The sequence below is a fragment of the Cervus canadensis genome, chromosome 2, assembly GCF_019320065.1.
Source record: "Cervus canadensis isolate Bull #8, Minnesota chromosome 2, ASM1932006v1, whole genome shotgun sequence".
Taxonomy (NCBI): Eukaryota; Metazoa; Chordata; class Mammalia; order Artiodactyla; family Cervidae; genus Cervus; species Cervus canadensis.
Window position 1 is genome coordinate 65,685,953 of NC_057387.1, and position 17,682 is coordinate 65,703,634.

The 17,682-nt window shown below is 37.1% G+C and overlaps 1 protein-coding gene across 2 annotated transcripts in view; it reads left to right on the forward strand.

The window, feature by feature from the left end:
• The window catches only part of SLC44A5 (solute carrier family 44 member 5), a 429,650-nt gene that overhangs the window by 209,695 nt on the left and 202,273 nt on the right, over positions 1-17,682 (forward strand). For both annotated transcript variants that reach the window (XM_043460948.1, XM_043460949.1), the window contains one exon: positions 459-500. In XM_043460948.1, the coding sequence (XP_043316883.1) occupies positions 459-500 (42 nt within the window). The remainder of the gene's footprint in view (positions 1-458; positions 501-17,682) is intronic.

Sequence of the window (17,682 nt, forward strand, 5' to 3'; positions counted from 1 at the left end):
CAAGTATGCAGGGTTTTTTTACATTTAAAATGTTATTTGTAAGATTTGTAGTAATGATTTAAAATTATTACCTATTTTATTTTATATCCAGTAGCTTGTGTCTCTTAATTCCCTTCCCCTCCTTCCCCTCTGGTAACTGCTAGTATGTTCTCTGTATCTATGAGTTTCTGTTCCAGTTTGGTTCCATTCATTGACATTTGTTTTATTTTTTGGATTTAAGTGAAAAAAATACAGTATGTGTCTTTCTCTGCATGCAGTTTGTTGTTTTAATTCAAAATTTAGTGCTCTTTATCAGTGAATTCAGGTATTAAGTATCAGTTCACCAGTCCAACTGACTTTATTTTGTGTATTAAAATTTAAGGACTAGGATTTTTAGGGCAGGGAGAAATAGGTACTGATCTCCTGAGACACCAACTGCTAAAAATAAAGATTTGTTTGCCCTTTGTGCTTTTTTCTAGGAGAACAACGACCAGACACTCACTCAGAGGGTGAGAAATATGGTAAGTCAGTCTGAGTGCTAAGTATTAAGTTTGTCTAAGAATACTTTATGACAGTCTATTGCAAATACATGATTCTTTCAAACTCTAGAAATGCCTAATATTTAGTTGGTAAAGACTAATTGCTGATGAAGACTTCTGGGGTTCTTTCATGTGGCTGATTTCTACCTCCTGAAGGAGTTCCCTCTCTTCAGAGTTATAAAAGAATCCCTGAGGAAGAACATCATATGTCTACTACATTTCCTGACCTCAGTTCATCCCGTACATGTTGGTTTCTTCTGGTCCTTCCATCCCAGTTTATGACTTTGACACATGTGTCTTATTTACATCTTTTCCTGATCAAGATCTCCATTATCAATCTTCTTGGATGTTTCATGACACCCTGAGTGTCTTAGCCAATCCTCTTCATTTTGTAACACCTGATTTGCTCCTCAGTCAGCCCTTGATAGTCAAGTCTTGCTACTCCATGGTTGGACCAACAGCCTGGGTGTTATCACCTGGGAGTTTGTGAGGAATGCAGAATCTCAAGGCCTGCTCCAGACTTGATGAATCAGAATCTGCACTTTCACAGGATCCTCAGTGATTCATACAATTGAAAGTTTGAACGGCACAAGCTTTAAGAATTGTTCTTCATGTATGCACTCCCATTGCCCCTGAGAGCTACAGATAAGCACTTTTCTGCTGTGACTTCCAATATTACTTCGGTTCCAAATCATCAACTAAAAAGATGAGCATATATGTACCTTCTTACCTCTATTCTCAAACCCACTTTTTGGACTCTTTTATACTTTGATTTTACCTGTGTAGATTCTATTGTTTATTATACTGTATAGCATTTTATAGTTCTTAAAGTTCCCTCACACAGATTTTATTTGATCACACATGATCCTATAAAGTAGAAAGGTAAGTAATATAATCTTTTGTAGAAACTATATTATAAATTTCTAGTTGTGATTTTCTAACCTTAGATGGGGAAAAGATCTGTGTCAGCAGATATTTTTTTCCTACCTTACAGAAAAATAGAAGTCAAGCCTTTGGGGGCTACCAGAAATCAGTCAGTTATTCTGACTAAAATGTATCATAATTCAAAATCATGTTTTACTGCTCAGTATGATCAGTTTGGAGAAAGACATGACAACCCACTCCAGTATTCATGCCTGGAGAATCTCCGTGGACAGAGGAACTTAGGAGGCTAGAGTTCAAAGAGCTGCAGAGTTGGGCATGACTGAGCAACTAATCATGCATGTATGCATGATCAGAGTTCCCTTTTCATTTGCAAACCTTGTTTGTCTTCTTAATTAAAATAAAGTAATTTGTGTCCATGCAAAATTTTAATAGAATTTTTAAATAAAAATAATATTCAATTCTTCAACCCTTTTTTATTAAAAATGAAGAAAAAACCCTTTAGGTATGTATTTATGTACCTATATTTAGCATTGTTAGTTTTATTTTTCAGGATAATATCTACCTAATCTAACTTTACTTGGGTCAGATTATGTTTCCACAGTGTCAAAATGCCAGGGTTAAAATGTTCTGCTGTACTTTTAATTGCTACATTTTTTTTTTTCCTCAGTCAGGCTATCAGTGTTAGCTAGAGCTGTAACAATGGAAAATTATTGCTAAAGCAAGTTTGACTTCAAGTGGAAATTCCAGAAAGCCTAGAGGCATCTTGCAGGGAGCAAATGTAAATTCAAGGGCAAAGGATACCTTTTCTTCAGGCAAAATGTGTCAAATTGACTTCTATCTTCCTGGGAAAGAGTTCTCTCCTTACCTTGGAGCTTTTATTTCACCTGACAACCCAAGCTGGCTTCCTCTCTCTCCATAGCTTTGAGTGCCTCTTGGCACAGAATATTGCAGTTAGCTACTCCACATCTATGTGAACAAGAGCCTTTGGAACCAGGAACTGATTACAATATATGATTTTCTCACACTATTCAACAGGACACCCTTTATTTTAGTTTTTGATAACTTGGTTTAAGTAACTGAAATATATATATCTTACATTATTAATTCTTGAAATGGTTTGGACTTTGCCGGCCTACTCTTCCAAATTATTAATATTAAACATAGATAAAGGTGGCTATTCTGGAATGGCTTTCATTTTATTTCCCAAATGTCTTTTTAGTTTGGCATTTTCTTGAGAATCAAGAAGGCTGAATGTCATGGATTTTAAAATGCTACTTGGGTCTTTTGGCGGGTTGACATGACAACAACAGTAATAATAAAATATTGTCATAGCACTTACTATGTGCTGGATACTGTTCTAATTGCTTTACATATTGTGAATTTACTTAATCTAGTCTTTGAGACTGGTTTCATTTCCCCCATTTTACAGTTGAGAAAACTGAGGCATAGAGAAGTTAAGTGACTTGAGAAAACTAGCACAGTAAAAATATGATACAAACTGCATAAAGTTTTCTATTTTAAAAAAGACTTTGTAATTTAAAAAAACTTTTGATTTCCCCACCTTAGGAAATGAGGTGAGCCTGTAATTTTCCATTGGCATATCCTTGTTGCCCATAAATAGAGAAGTTTGAAGTATTTGATAAAAGTGGATCCAACTGGAAAACTGAAGTGATTTCTCCACATGGGACTGAGACCACAGCCTCAATCCTCTTTCCCAGCAGACTCTTTAGTTTAGATCTTCTTTATAGCACATGCAGAATATTCATTCATATAACCAACATAACTGGTCATACTATTAAGGAGTTCATGGGGACAAACTACATTCAGTCAAGATTTGTTAAACACTCTATTTCTTATTACTTAAACAGGGAAATTACATTTTCCCTCCCATTCCTGTTTCTGCCTGTCTCTGTCAGCACTGATTCCTTTCAATAGCTCCCTCATTCTCACTCAGATCCCGTGTCAAAGCTTCTCTTTCGAGTGGTGCTCAGCTTCCTGTTTGATCTCTGCAGGAAACCAAGGTTCATCTCTGAATTTCCGTTGAATGTTCTGACTACAACTGTATGTTGCAACCTCTAGAAGGGTTGCTCTGGTTTGAATGTTATTCCTTCTGTCCCCTCTGTACAGTTTATGAGACTGACTTTGGTTTTCTAGTGGTTCTACATTCTCTCTACTTTGGATCAGAGCAGTGTGGGTAGGCTGTATTCTGCATTTTCAATCTTTTGATTTTTGGTAGTTTTAGGCATTTTTATTCAACAAGCATTTATTCAGGATCCATCCATATGCCAGAGGTTTAGAGGCTGAAGGAACCTTGAGGATCATCTTCAATATCTTCCTTTTATAGGTGAAGGGTTGAAGTTCAGAGGGCTTAAAGGGCTTTCCTTGGATTGTTAGTGCTGGGCCAGGATTAGACCCAGATCTTGGAATCTGTGCTCTCTCAACACCGTGTTTTTCAGCTTTTAATTTGAGGGATATGGTTATTCTTAGACTTCCATAATATTCTTAAATTTCCCCTAAAAGTAAAAATATTAATAAGTATCTCCTTGCTTTTGTAACCAGATAGCTAGGATGCCTAATAAAGCAAAACTGGTTGCAAAATTGGTCCAGATTTCTACCTTATGTTTCCAGAGATTCTTAATATATTTTTGAATATTACCAAGAATTCCCACTCATTTATTTCTCTACTTGTGTAACTTCATGTTTGCATTTTATCCCAGTTTAGTTTACTCTTATAGGATAAGGTGAGAGCAAAGCGCATTAGCACAAGGACAAGACATAAGGAGTACTCTATAAATTGCGTGGAAAAGGGCACCTTTAGGCATTTATAAGCACACGTCCTTGAATATTTTTGTAATGCTTGACAGTATTCTGATAAATATACTACCTGAGGCTAGTTGAAGAGATGAAAAGAGTAATAAAAGAGGGGAACTGTTTAAAGTAAAAGAAATTCCAATAAACAAATCCTTAAAACGTTATACTCTTCTTTCTAAAATAATAATTTCAGATGTAGATAGGCATAAGTGTACATTACAGCCTATGCATACAGAGAGCCCAGAAACTCTTTCTATTCTCCTGAAAATGAAGGAGACCCTACAATGTTCATTTTTGAGCTTGACATTCTTTTCCAGATGACCAGGCCTGCCTTAACACTAGAGGGTGGAACATTGAAGAATATAATTTTTCTATTCATTGAAGGAAGCTCTTCAGTTAGAACCACCCTTAGCAGAAAAAAAAGTTAAGCTACTCAATTTAAACATAGAATAATAGTATCTTAGCAGCTCAGAACTTGCTGAGAAAACTGGATTGCTTAAATGGGAAAGTACAATTGAGGTTTGAGAATATGAGCTGGAAGCAGGACATGGCTAAGGAACTGGAAAACTTCAGCTGGAAACCTAGTAATTAGTTAACCTGTCCTTAGTGGCTCAGTTGCGTCCGACTCTTTGCAACCCCATGGCCTGAAGCCTGCTATGCTCCTCTGTCCACGGGATTCTCCAGGCCAGAATACTGGAGTGGGTTGCCAGGCCCTCCTCCAGGGGATCTTCCTGACCCAGGAATCAGACCTGGGTTTCCCGCATTCCAGGCGGATTCTTTACCATCTGAACCATCAGAGACGCCCGAGTTAATGTAATACTTATCAGATTGTTTATTTTATATCAAAGTATATAAGTGGTAAGAAGACAGAAATGAATCACTCTTGCTTTCTTTGAATATTGTCCATACAACCGTAAGAATAAGAGAGATGCAGGCCTGCAAAGAAATTTCCATTGAACTATAGTTTAGTATTGCTGACAGATTTTTTTTTCTTTTTTTTTCCCATTTTTTTTTTATTAGTTGGAGGCTAATTACTTTACAATATTGTAGTGGTTTTTGTCATACATTGACATGAATCAGCCATGGATGATTTACATGTATTCCCCATCCTGATCCCCCCTCCCACCTCCTTCTCTACCCAATCCAACTGGAGCCCATTATACAGAGTGAAGTAAGCCAGAAAGATAAAGACCAGTACAGTATACTAATGCATATATATGGAATTTAGAAAGATGGTAACGATAACCCTATATGCAAAACAGAAAAAGAGACACAGATGTACAAAACAGACTTTTGGACTTTGTGGGAGAAAGCAAGGGTGGGATGTTTTGAGAGAACAGCATCGAAACATGTATATTATCTAGGGTGAAACAGATCACCGGCCCAGGTTGGATGCATGAGACAAGTGCTCGGGCCTGTTGCTGACAGATTTTAATGTGTATCTGACTGGTTGGTACACTTCACATTCTGTACATAAACCTCTTTGTTATAGAGTAGATTGTGGGTAGAGTGTGGAAACAGTAAGCATAGGAAACGTTCTTATAGTTGCATATCCCTCAGGAAGCAGAATTCCTTTTAACAATAATAGATAATAATAAAAAATAATAATGAACTTCTTGGAATACATTTTCAGGACATTTGATCTTGAGCATTCAAAATACCAGTCTGTCCTGAATTTGTGGGTGTCATGTGTGTGTGTGCATTGGTGTGTATGTGGTGGCATGTGAGAAAGGGAGAGCCAAAGTAATTTTGTTATGATATCAAGGTACCTACTTAAAGTAGATTTTACAAACACATCTTCCGGAAAAACTGAGTTGATGCCACCTAAGTCAGAACTCATTAGGACTACAGAACAAATAATTACTCAAGTCAGTGATTATGATAAGAACCTTGACCTGATTGGTCAGATGATCTTGTTAAATGTGATACTTAGCAGGAGGCCTTTTTAGTTTCTTGGTTACTCTGTAAGATAATTCCCGTTAAAGCAACATTTCCTGATAATACTGACATTTTACTCAAATAACTGGGTCAGTGATACACTAGCCTAAATAAATATTCAAAAAATTGTTAGCTATTTGTTAAACTTTTATAAACCTAGTTAAATACTTTTCTGCAAATGTTTAAACCAATGTATTCCTTAAGCACAGGGAACATGATGTCAAGGTGCAATGCAAAAAATTTGGCTTTTTATATAATTAACATCTTAAAATGAGTCTTAATTTTATGTATACCATTGGCACAGGAATCTCTATCAATACTTTAAATATACTAAATATGACATACATGCTTATACCAGTTTCCTCTTTGCTTCACATATTCACTGCATTTTTTTTGTTTTGTTTTTAAAATAATTTATTGAAGTATAGTTGATTTACCAATGTGGTGTTGATTTCTGCTATATAGCAAAATGATTCATATACATATATATATACACACATTTTTTCCATATTCTTGTCCATTATGGTTTATCACAGGATATTGAATATAGTTCCCTATGCTGTATAGTAAGGCTTTGTTGTTTATTTATCCTATATATAATAGTTTGCATCTGCAACCCCAACGTCCCCCTCCACCCCTCCACATTCCCCTAGGCAACCACAAGTCTGTTCTCTATTTCTGTATTTACTGTATTTTGATTTACACCATTTCAAGCATTTTTCCCCCTAAATAATCTGTTGGAGAACCTTGACTGCTCAACCTCTTACCTGTTTTCTGTTCTGCTCTTCTCTTTGAATGTTTACTAAGTACTTAAACTGTGAATCGGGTACAGTGTCTCATATGGAATAAAGTAGCTCATAGAGTAAAAAGCTTTCAAAGAAACAATTTAGAATTGTGGGTGTATGCGTGTATGTGTGTGTGTGTTTAAGAAGCAGAGAACTAGAAACGGATGAGTGTAAAAGTCATATTAAAATTTACTTATTTTGGCTGCATGGGCTTTTCTCTAGTTTCAGCAAGCAGGGGCTTCTCTTTAGTTTCGCTGCGTGGGTTTCTCATTGCAGTGGCTTCTCTTGTGGAGCAAAGGCTCTAGGGCTCCGGGCTCAGCAGTCGCGGCTCCCTGGCCCTAGATCACAGGCTCAGTAGTTATGGCACATGGGCTTAGCTGCTCCACAGCATGTGGGATCTTCCTGGACTAGGGATTAAACCCATGTCTCCTGAATTGGCAGGAGGATTCTTTACCACTGAGCCACCAGGCGAGCTCCAAAGTCATATTAAATTTTAAAGGCAAGTTTGTTTTCCTTAAAACTTCTGAAGTTCTGGAGTGGGTTTTCTGGAAACGGTGTGTGACATTACATATTCAATCATACTTGTTAGTTTTTCTAATGAGATTTGAGAACAGAGTTAAATTCAGATTAGTAAGAAAGATAAAACTAGCTGATCTGAATAAATCTCTAAGCTAGCTATCACCATATTTACACAGTGATTCACTATTTCCTCAACACACTGAATTTCTCCATCCCAGATTTTCCTTTCTTTACCCCCTGGGCCCAGGCTCTCACCAAATCTAGCTCAAAGCCCAGCCCCTTAGTTTGAAGGCTTTCCTGGTATCTTCAGCAGAATGTGAATCATCCTTCCTTCACTCTCCCAAGGCCTTTGTTATACCAGCCTTCGAGCACTCTTGGTGTTGCTCCTGAGTTACAGTGTTGATGTATTCCTACTTCTACACTGAGATTTCCTTCACAGAGGGAGCTTTGTTTCTTATTCATCTTGAGCCCCACAGTGGAAGTGCTCAAGTGAAATAAAATCAATTCTATTCAATACTTGGGCTTCCCAGGTGGCTCAGTGGTAGTGTATCTGCCTGCCAATGAAGGAAACACAAGAAACGTGGGTTCGATCTCTGGGTCAGGAAGATCCTGTGAAGGAGGGCATGGCAACCTCCAGTATTTATGCCTGGAGAATTCCATGGACAGAGGAGCCTGGTGGACTACAGTCCATGGGGCCACAAAGAGCTGGACATGACTGAGTGACTGAGTGCGAATTCAATAGTCAGAGAAAAATATTCAGAGGTCAGAATCAATTTAAAGGGAAGTTTTTTTTTTTTTTTTTTTTGTCAGGACACATTATATTTTATGAGCACTAGGTCAGTATTCCAGGTTGCCTGAGCCTCTGAGTTCAGGAGGCTTTGGAGCTAAGCTATGTGAAGGCACATTTGGTCATTTTGGTGGCTGGAAGGGCACCAGATGCTAAAGCCAAGAGAGGAAGATGTAAAGGTGATCCTTTCCTTTCTCTCAAGTCTCACTAGTAAAGTAAAGGAAGGCAGAGTGAGTGGCATGGATATGGGAATTAAAATTGAGCTGGCCTGTTAGGAGATAAGTGGGGAAGGAGAAGGACATTTTTATTGAGGATCTATGATGTGTCAGACATGTTATACATGGCATTTAAGGTAAAACTGTAATAATCATAATGCTTTCTCACATTTATGGAAATATCTCATACTTTTAATAAATCACTTCACATCATGATCTCACTTGGTTTTTCAAGCCATGGCATAGGTAGTATATCTATTGCATCCTTCCTTTTCCAGAAACTAAGGTATGAAAGGGCAAAATTTGTTCAAAGTTACTTACTGAGTCGGATAAAGGACTTGAATATAAACTTTGTTTTCCTGTTTCTTGTTTGACTCTCTACTACATCTTTTTTATGTTATAAAACCAACAGTGTAGTTTTTAATTGTTTTATACAGGTGTCTTTTAAATCATTTAAGAGCTTTTTATTTTTTCATATGCATCAACACTGGTTTTATTTTGGGAAATGTTTTATTGTGGGAAATTTTGTTTGTAAAACAGAGTATCATAATTTAAAAATTTTAACTAAAAATATATTGCTAAATAAATAAGTACATCTTACTAATCTCTCACTTGTGACTCTAACCAATAACAGAGTGGGGAGGAATGAACATTAGGAAGTAGATATACCTGTAATAACCTATAATGGAAAAGAACCTGAAAAAGAATATATATATATATATACCTGAATCACTTTGCAGTATATTTGTAAGTAACACAGTTTTGTAAATCAACTATACTTCAATAAAAAGAAGTAAGTATAAGTTTCAGAGGTAATGGGGGAGTATATCTCAGTCTTTGTCTACTGGTTTTAAAGTTGGCCTATGTGGAAGAGGGCGTTACCAGGTGGCTCAGTAGTAAAGAAACTGCCTGCCAGGGAAGAGATGCAGCTTCAATCCCTGGGTTGGGAAGATCCCCTGGGGAAGGAAATGGCCACCCACTCCAGTATTTTTGCTTGGAAATTCCAATAGATTTAGCTTGGCAGTCCATAGGGTCACAAAAGAGTAGGACACGACTTAACAGCTAAACAACAGAAAAGGGGAAGACAGTAGCAGACTCTCATCATCTTGGCATAGAAAAGATGTCTGTCCAAAACTTCTTTTCACTTTAGAACATAGAGCTACCTAATAGACCTGAGTCAAAAATAAATGTCTTAGAAATTATAGAGAGTTCCTGGAAGAGAAGACCTAGAAGGTTTTAATTAAGAACTCAAGAGTTGATTGGACCACTGGATGACCAATGGATTTTTTGAGCTCTCCTAGCTACCAGAGAAGGAAATGGCAGCCCACTCCAGTATTCTTGCCCAGAGAATTCCATGGACAGAGGGGCCTGGCGGACTATAGTCTATGGGGTCACAGGGAGTTGGACATGACTGAGTGACTAACCAGCTATCTACCTTAAATTAGGTATCATCCCATTAATAGTAAAGCTCTGGGAATGATTGGAATTGGACTATAACCTGAGTTATCTTCAAAATGCCTAAAACACCCCCTTATGCACAGCTGTGCTGACCTCTACATGAAGCTGCTCTAAAGGGTGCCACCTCTATCCTCTAAGAGCCTTTTCCGATGGCACTGAGATAATCAGGTGAATTTAATGGCAAGTAGCAACTGCAGTGATTCTGCAGGTAGACTCTATATGTGTTCTTCAGAGGTAGAAACTTTAAAATCTCTCTAAAGTAATTCACTTATTTCAAAAAGTACTAATGGGAGGAAAGTTTGTATATTAATTTACAGGCCTTTGAGGCAAGTAAATTGTAAAAGAAGAATCACCCTTAGAAGAGTGTGGCAAATCTTACCCTATATTGTTTCTTTTATTTTTAATTTTTTTAAATTGAAATATAATTGCTTTACAGAACTGTGTTGGTTTCTGCCAAACCTCAGCATGAGTCAGCTATAGGTATACATATATCCCCAGCCTCTTGAACCTCCCTTCCACCTTCCTACCCATCCCACCCTTCTTGGTTGTTGCAGAACCCCGGTTTAAATTATTATTTCTTCTTAATGAACCTGAGGCTGGAGTTTGCACCCATCCTTGGCTGCCTCAGCAGTAGGAAATGTCAGGTTCCTACTGACATTGGTAGGAATATCACTGAAGTAAACCAAGTGACTAGAGAGTGCTTGAGAACTGTACACATTCCCCCTGACTTGTGGATTCATGTTCATTGTCTCCTCTGTAGAAGGCAAGTTTGAAATCTGGCAGGCAGTCAAGCTTTTAAAATCTGAAAGCATAGCACTTCTTAAGTCAGTTTTATGATGCGTTCTGGTCAATAGTTGCATGTGCAGCATTATGAAAAGCTGAACTGGCCTCAGTATATGTTAGAGAGGGGATAAAAAGTAGTGGCACAGATAACTAAAAAGACAGCTCTAGGTGACATTCCATTATTTGTTCATAACAAATATTTAATCAGCAGCTGCTATGACTCAGAACTGCTGTTCAGAGTGGCAGGGCATATAGTAGTGGATAAAACAAAGCCCTTACCCTTTTAGAGCTTATATTCTAATGGAAAAGACAGACAATAAATAAAACAACTTTCTAAACTTGTCCAAAAGTGGTTCTACCAGTTTTCCTTCTTACTCACAGTGTATGAGATCTCATTATTCCATGTCTTCTGTCAGCATCATATTATCAAGTTTTTTACTTTTTACAAGTGTTTTGGGTTTATATAGTTCTTTCTTTTTGTGGCTTTTGTTTATATCGGCCTTATTATTAATGAGATGGAATTGTTGTTAAATTGCTCAGTCATGTCCAACTCTTTGTGACCCCAAGGACTTCAGCACGCCAGGCTTTCCTGTCCTTCACCATCTCGTGGAGATTGCTCAAACTCATGTCCATCGAGTCAGTGATGCCATCCAGCCATCTCATCCTCTGTTATCCCCTTCTCCTCCTCCTCCAATCTTTCCCAGCGTTAGGGTCTTTTCTAATGAGTCAGCAATTTACATCAGGTGGCCAAAGTATTAGAGCTTCAGCCTCAGTCCTTCCAATGCATATTCAGGACTGATCTCCTTTAGGATTGACTGACTGGACCTCCTTGCAGTCCAAGGGACTCACAAGAGTCTTCTTCAACACCACAGTTCAAAGGCATCAATCCTTTGGCACTCAGCGTTCCTTATGGTCCAACCCTCACATCCATACATGACTACTGGAAAAACCATAGCTTTGACTATATGGACCTTTGTTGGCAAAGTAATGTCTCTGCTTTTTAATATGCTGTCTAGGTTTGTCATAGCTTTTGTTCCAAGGAACAAGTGTCTTTTAATTTCATGGCTACAGTCACCATCTGCAGTGATTTTGGAGCCCAAGAAAATAAAGTCTTCACTGTTTCCAGAATATTACTTTATTATTTATTGACCATTTTGATTTCCTCCTCTGAAGTCCCCACCCAAGCCCTTTGCTCTCTTTTCCATGAAGTTTTTGGTTGGTCTTTTTCTCTTTGAACCATAGGATTTCTTTACATTGGGTATTAGTAATTCAGTGTTATAGGTGTTACTAGCATCCTCTGTGAATGTCTTATCCCACTTTTTAGTGAGTCTTTTGAAAACAGAATTTCTTACTTTTGTTGTAGTTAAATTTATCATTTATTTCCCTTGTATCTAGTCCTTTTTTCCCTATTGTTCAATAATCTCTCTGAGGCTTTATAACTTTGTCTTTCACTTTAAGTTTTTTATATCTGGAATCAACTTTCATGTCTGATGTGAGGCAGCAGTCCAAAATGATTAGTATTTTTTTCTTTGTGTATAACCATTGTTCTATCACATTTGTTGAAAAGAATGTACATCCATAGGGGTTTTATGACCCGTTTTATCATAGTATTTGATAAAATACTGAGAAAGCATGTTAAAATATCCTACTATGTGAATTTGTCTTTTTTTTCTGGTAGTTCTATACAAGTACATTTAAAATTTCATTAATTTCATGTAATTGAAACTGTTACAGCACTCTGGTTAATTGAAACTTTTATCATTATGAAGTGACTCTCTTTATGCTAGTAATGCTTTTCACTGTAATTTCTGTTTTCAGAGACTACATACAACTCCTTTCTTTTGGTTATGATTTATATGCCATATCTTTTTTCATCCTTTTATCTCAACTTTCATATATTCTTATTTTTGGATATGCATATAGCATATAGTTGGATTTTTTTTAAATCTAGTATGACAATTTTTATTTCTCACAGGCACATCTAGTCCATTTGTATTGAATGTAATTGTCAATATATTTGAGTTTATATATGTCTTTTCTGCTACAACAAAATATCAGACTGGGTGGCTTAAACAACAGACATTTTTTTCTCATAATTCTGGTGGCTGGAAAGTCCAAGATCAAGGTGCTGGCTGCTTTGGTTCCTGGTGAGAGCCTTCATTCTGACTTGACGATGCTTGCCTTCTCATTGTCTCCACATGGCAGAGAGAGTTGACTCTGGTCTGTCTTCCTCTTTTTGAATGTGTGCATGTCCAGTTGCTCAGTCATGTCTGGCTCTGCGACCTTGGACTGTAGCCTGCCAGTTTGCTCTGTCCATGGATTTATCCAGGCAAGAATGGTGGAGTGGGTTGCCATTTCCTACTCCAGGGGATGTTCCCAACCCAGGGATCAAACCCACGTCTCCTGTGTCTCCTGCATTGGCAGGTGTATTCTTTACCACTGCACCACCTGGGAAGCTCCTTCCTCTTCTATGAGGACATTGATCCCATTGTGGGGGTCCTACCTTCATGGCTTCATCTGAGACCCTTCTTCCTGATATTGAGTGCTAGGACTTCAATATATGAATTTGAAGGAGGACACAAGGATTCAGTCCATTAACAATATGCATCACCTTATATAGGCATACCCTACTTTTCAAAAGTTCACTTTGCACCTCTTTGCTTTTTATGACAGACCTATATTTGTATCTGTTTTCAGTAACTGAAAGGTATCAGAAGATGATTTTCACTTTTACAAAAAGAGATGAAAAGTGGAAATTCATTCAGCAGTTGTTTTGCAATGCACCTCTTGTAGAGGCAGCAGGCATTCTAGACAGCAAGAGCGGCACGCCGGGCTCCTCCCCCAGTGTCTCGGCATCAAACTGCCACACCTTTAAACTCTGCCTGTGAGCATCAGTGCTTGATCTCAATTTATTTTGAGCATCTATTAGCAAGATGTGTCCTATGGTAACTGCTGCTTTGCTTAATGCCATTTTGGCTTACTAAAATTTTCATCGAAATGCTCTGCTTTTGGATAACAAGGGAAACCTGCATGGTACTTTTCCATTGCCTTAACTGTTCTATAAAGATTTTCTTCTCTTTCTTATCTGATTCTGGATAGGCTAATTTTTCTTATTCCATTTTCCTTCCTATAATATTTTCAAAGTAATGCTTACCAATTCTCCTTTTTAAAATATTATAGCATGCATACTCATTAAAATTTAAAATTCATTAATATTTTACTTCCTATTTACAGAATACAAAAAGTGTACAATACTTCAAGTCTTGGATTGCATTTTATAATTGTCATAATTTTCTCTTGTTTTATATAACCCCACCTACTCTATTATTGTTGCTTTCTATAGCCACTGATTGTTCTCCCTTCTTAGGTGTTTAGATTTCTTCTTTCATCAAAGACCTTCCATCTGACTTACTGTTTCTTCTTTCAGGAATATATATACCTAATATATTTCAGTGAGATGCTGCTAATGGCAAGCCTTCATGCTTTTTTTTTTTTTTTCCTGAAAAGTGTCTCTATTTCACCCTTTCTTGGGGAACAGGACATAGGGACACTACATGTCACTAGATGTAGGCTTCTCTGCTCTTTCATTGTCCCTCTCCATCATTTCTATTCTTTCTTTCTGGAAATCTGATTTGACATATAGTAAAACTTCTTACTCTGTACTCAGTGTATCAACTATATTTTGCTATTTTTTCATCCTTAGTTTCTTTGTGCTACATTCTAAATAATTTATTTTTACTTACTTTCTAGTTTGCCAATTGCCTCTACAGCTGTGTCTAATCTGATGTCAAACTTAACTAAGTTTTACATTTCATTTACTGTATTTTCACTTCCAGATTTGATTTGATTCATTTTCAAATCTGCAGAATAATTTTGTATACTTTTTCACATTTAATTTCAAGCTTGTCTTTTTATTTATGAAAAAGAGTGAGCATAGTTTTATAATCTGGGACTAATGATTTAAATGTTTAAAGACTTTATTAGTCAAATTTTGTTGTGTGTTGATTATCTAGGTTTTTTTTGTGGTGTCTTGTTTCCTTATATAATTTGTTTTTTTAATTGTGAGGCGCCTGTTTCGTTAGAAAATTATTTGTGAGAATTCTTAGAATAATGATGAGTTTGAACAGAAGTCTGTTATTGTCTATCAGTTTCTTAGGAACCCACGCAGATTAACTTCACATACACTGCAAATTCAAATGAGAGTGTTATCGTCCATCTTACTGCCCAGTGTCATGGTAACTTTTGAAGGGTAAGGTCCATTTTATTCTGAGGGTATAGTCCTTTGAAGTTCCAGCTTGGCAGAGGAACGATTTCCTATTTGACTTTCCTGCTCATCTTGAGCAGTCTCTGGCCTGGATCTTCTGTCCCCTCTGCTCCTAATTTGCTAAGTTGCTAAGTATCCTTGGGGTTATCATGACTTTAGTGGTATTCTCCTCTCTCAGGGTTCTCACTTTCACTTTGATTTGAGCCTGGCTTTTCTTCATTGTTTTGTCAGCTCTCCAGTGCTCTAAAAATATTCTTTAAACTTTATATTCAGAATATTTAGTTGTTTTTATAGAAAGAGAGAAAGGAAAAACAGTACTAACACATATATATGGAATTTAGAAAGATGGTAACGATAACCCTATATGCAAAACAGAAAAAGAGACAAAGAAGTACAGAACAGACTTTTGAACTCTGTGGGAGAAGGTGAGGGTGGGATGTTTCGAAAGAACAGCATGTATATTATCTATGGTGAAACAGATCACCAGCCCAGGTGGGATGCATGAGACAAGTGCTTGGGCCTGGTGCACTGGGAAGACCCAGAGGAATCGGGTGGAGAGGGAGGTGGGAGGGGGGATCGGGATGGGGAATACGTGTAAATCTATGGCTGATTCATATCAATGTGTGACAAAACCCACTGAAAAATAAATAAATAAATAAAGGGGAAAAAAAAAAAAAGGAAAAACAGTTGAACCTCTCATGCTTTTGGAATTGAAGCTAACAGACTTTCACTTCTAGATTTAATCTTCACAGTTTCATGTTTCTACTGTCACGGCATGTCAGGGCCCCCTTGGTGGCTCCGATGGTAAAGAATCTGCCTGCAATGTGGGAGAACTAGGGTTCAGTTCTTCGGGAAGGGAATGGCTACCCACTCCAGTATTCTTGCCTTGAGAACCCCATGGACAAAGGAGACTGGTGGGCTGCAGTCCATGGGGTGTCAAAGAGTTGGACACAGCTGATTGACTAACACACATACACAATGTCATGGCAGATTATTTAGTTGAGTCATTGTCTTTCATGCTAGATTTCCCTTCCCTAGTTTTTTCGCTCCCTTCTCTAAATCAGCACGGAATGTAAAAGAAATAATCCCCAAAGTTTTCTTTTGACATTGAACTTAAAATATGTTTACTCTCTTTGTGAGAAATCCATTCTAAGAGGAGAAAAAATTCATGAGCATTTCTGCCTCACATATGTTCTATAGAATTTGCAAGTATAAAATCCAGGCTATTTTATCTTTGACTTGATCCAAGGAGACAAGACTCCAGGAAGGAATGAGATAAGTCCCCAGGCATCCATTTCAAGGGAATATCTTGTTCTGTAACACACCCCCACCCACAGCACTAAGAAGAAAGAACATCAGTCTCTCTCTTTTGCTCTCTCTCTGAGTAGATTTAACAGTTTCGAGTGGATCATGAAGTAGGTTGTGTATCCCTGATGGCTGCTAATTCCCTGATGGTCATTGTAAGTGACAAGTTTGACCAACCAGTTGGTTAAAAACCATAGTTTACCACAATTTTTCCTCAGTTGTCTTGTAAGTAGAGGCATCCACATGATACAGATTCTAATGGTGCACTCCATCTGCAGTTTTATTTGTTGGTCATGATGCTTTGTGGGTAGAAATTATGCACTAAAATATGTTTTCAGTCCTACATTTGAGGCCCAGGAATAGGGATGTTTTTCCAGTGATTATTATCTTACATCTTCTTGAGTTGTAGTAAAAGTCAGAGTTGATAAGCAGTTTAATTTTGTTCTCATAAATAACCTCTGGGTCATATGAGGAAGTAGAAGAGATGTTATCACCAGCTACCAAAATGCTTTATGCACTCGTGATAAATTGACCAATTCTTGCTATTTTTCTTTAGTAGTGTTTATTCTTTAGTTCAACAGAAGTCTTTTACTCAGTTATAGCTTTAAAGATAATTTTCTCCTTTTTTGTTTTACAAAAGTTAATGTTCATATTTATATAATGATGAAAACTATCATTTTCCCTAACCTTTATTCATTCACTGTGCTCTTGCTTGAACTCTGTAGATGGAAAGGCCAGATGAAGTCACTTATTTTTATTTTTAGGGTAAGTAAATATGCTCCTTGTTTCCTATCTCTGGTTGTGAAATTGTTCTTATAGTTTCTTGGAGGTATGGGAATAGGGCTTGGTATGCTAATGAAATATATAACCTATGAAAACTTTAGGAAAATAAGGAGTTGCTTCAGTGTAATTAGAGTATGTTATTGGTCTTTTTTTTTTAAGTGCCTCATGTTGAGCAATAAAATACAAATATGGCTAGAGAGAAATATTAGAAAACCCAAGCTGATAACCTTCAAACTCAATTCATGTTCTTGTTTGCTTCCAGACTGTTTTTAAATCAATATTGATTCATAATTTTATTTATTCTGAGAAGATGTGTGATTATCCAGTAATTCATGGGTGTTCTATAGCACAAATTCAGAGCTTTGTCACAGTAGTCAAGAAAAATCATTTTTTCAGAAGTACATTTCCATTGCCCCCTAACCGTGCATCTTTCAGCATTGCCTATAAAACTGGTCTATTAGGAAGCAGCCTGAGTGTTTTATGTATGTTTTCTTTTGCTTGCTCAGTGGACATGAGGTTGCTTTTTTTAGGTATTTCTCCTAAGGTTGACATTCAAACTGAATGTTAACAATTTGTGTTCATATAGGGCAGATTATTTCAAATGATGATGCAAGCTATTTAGAAACCAACC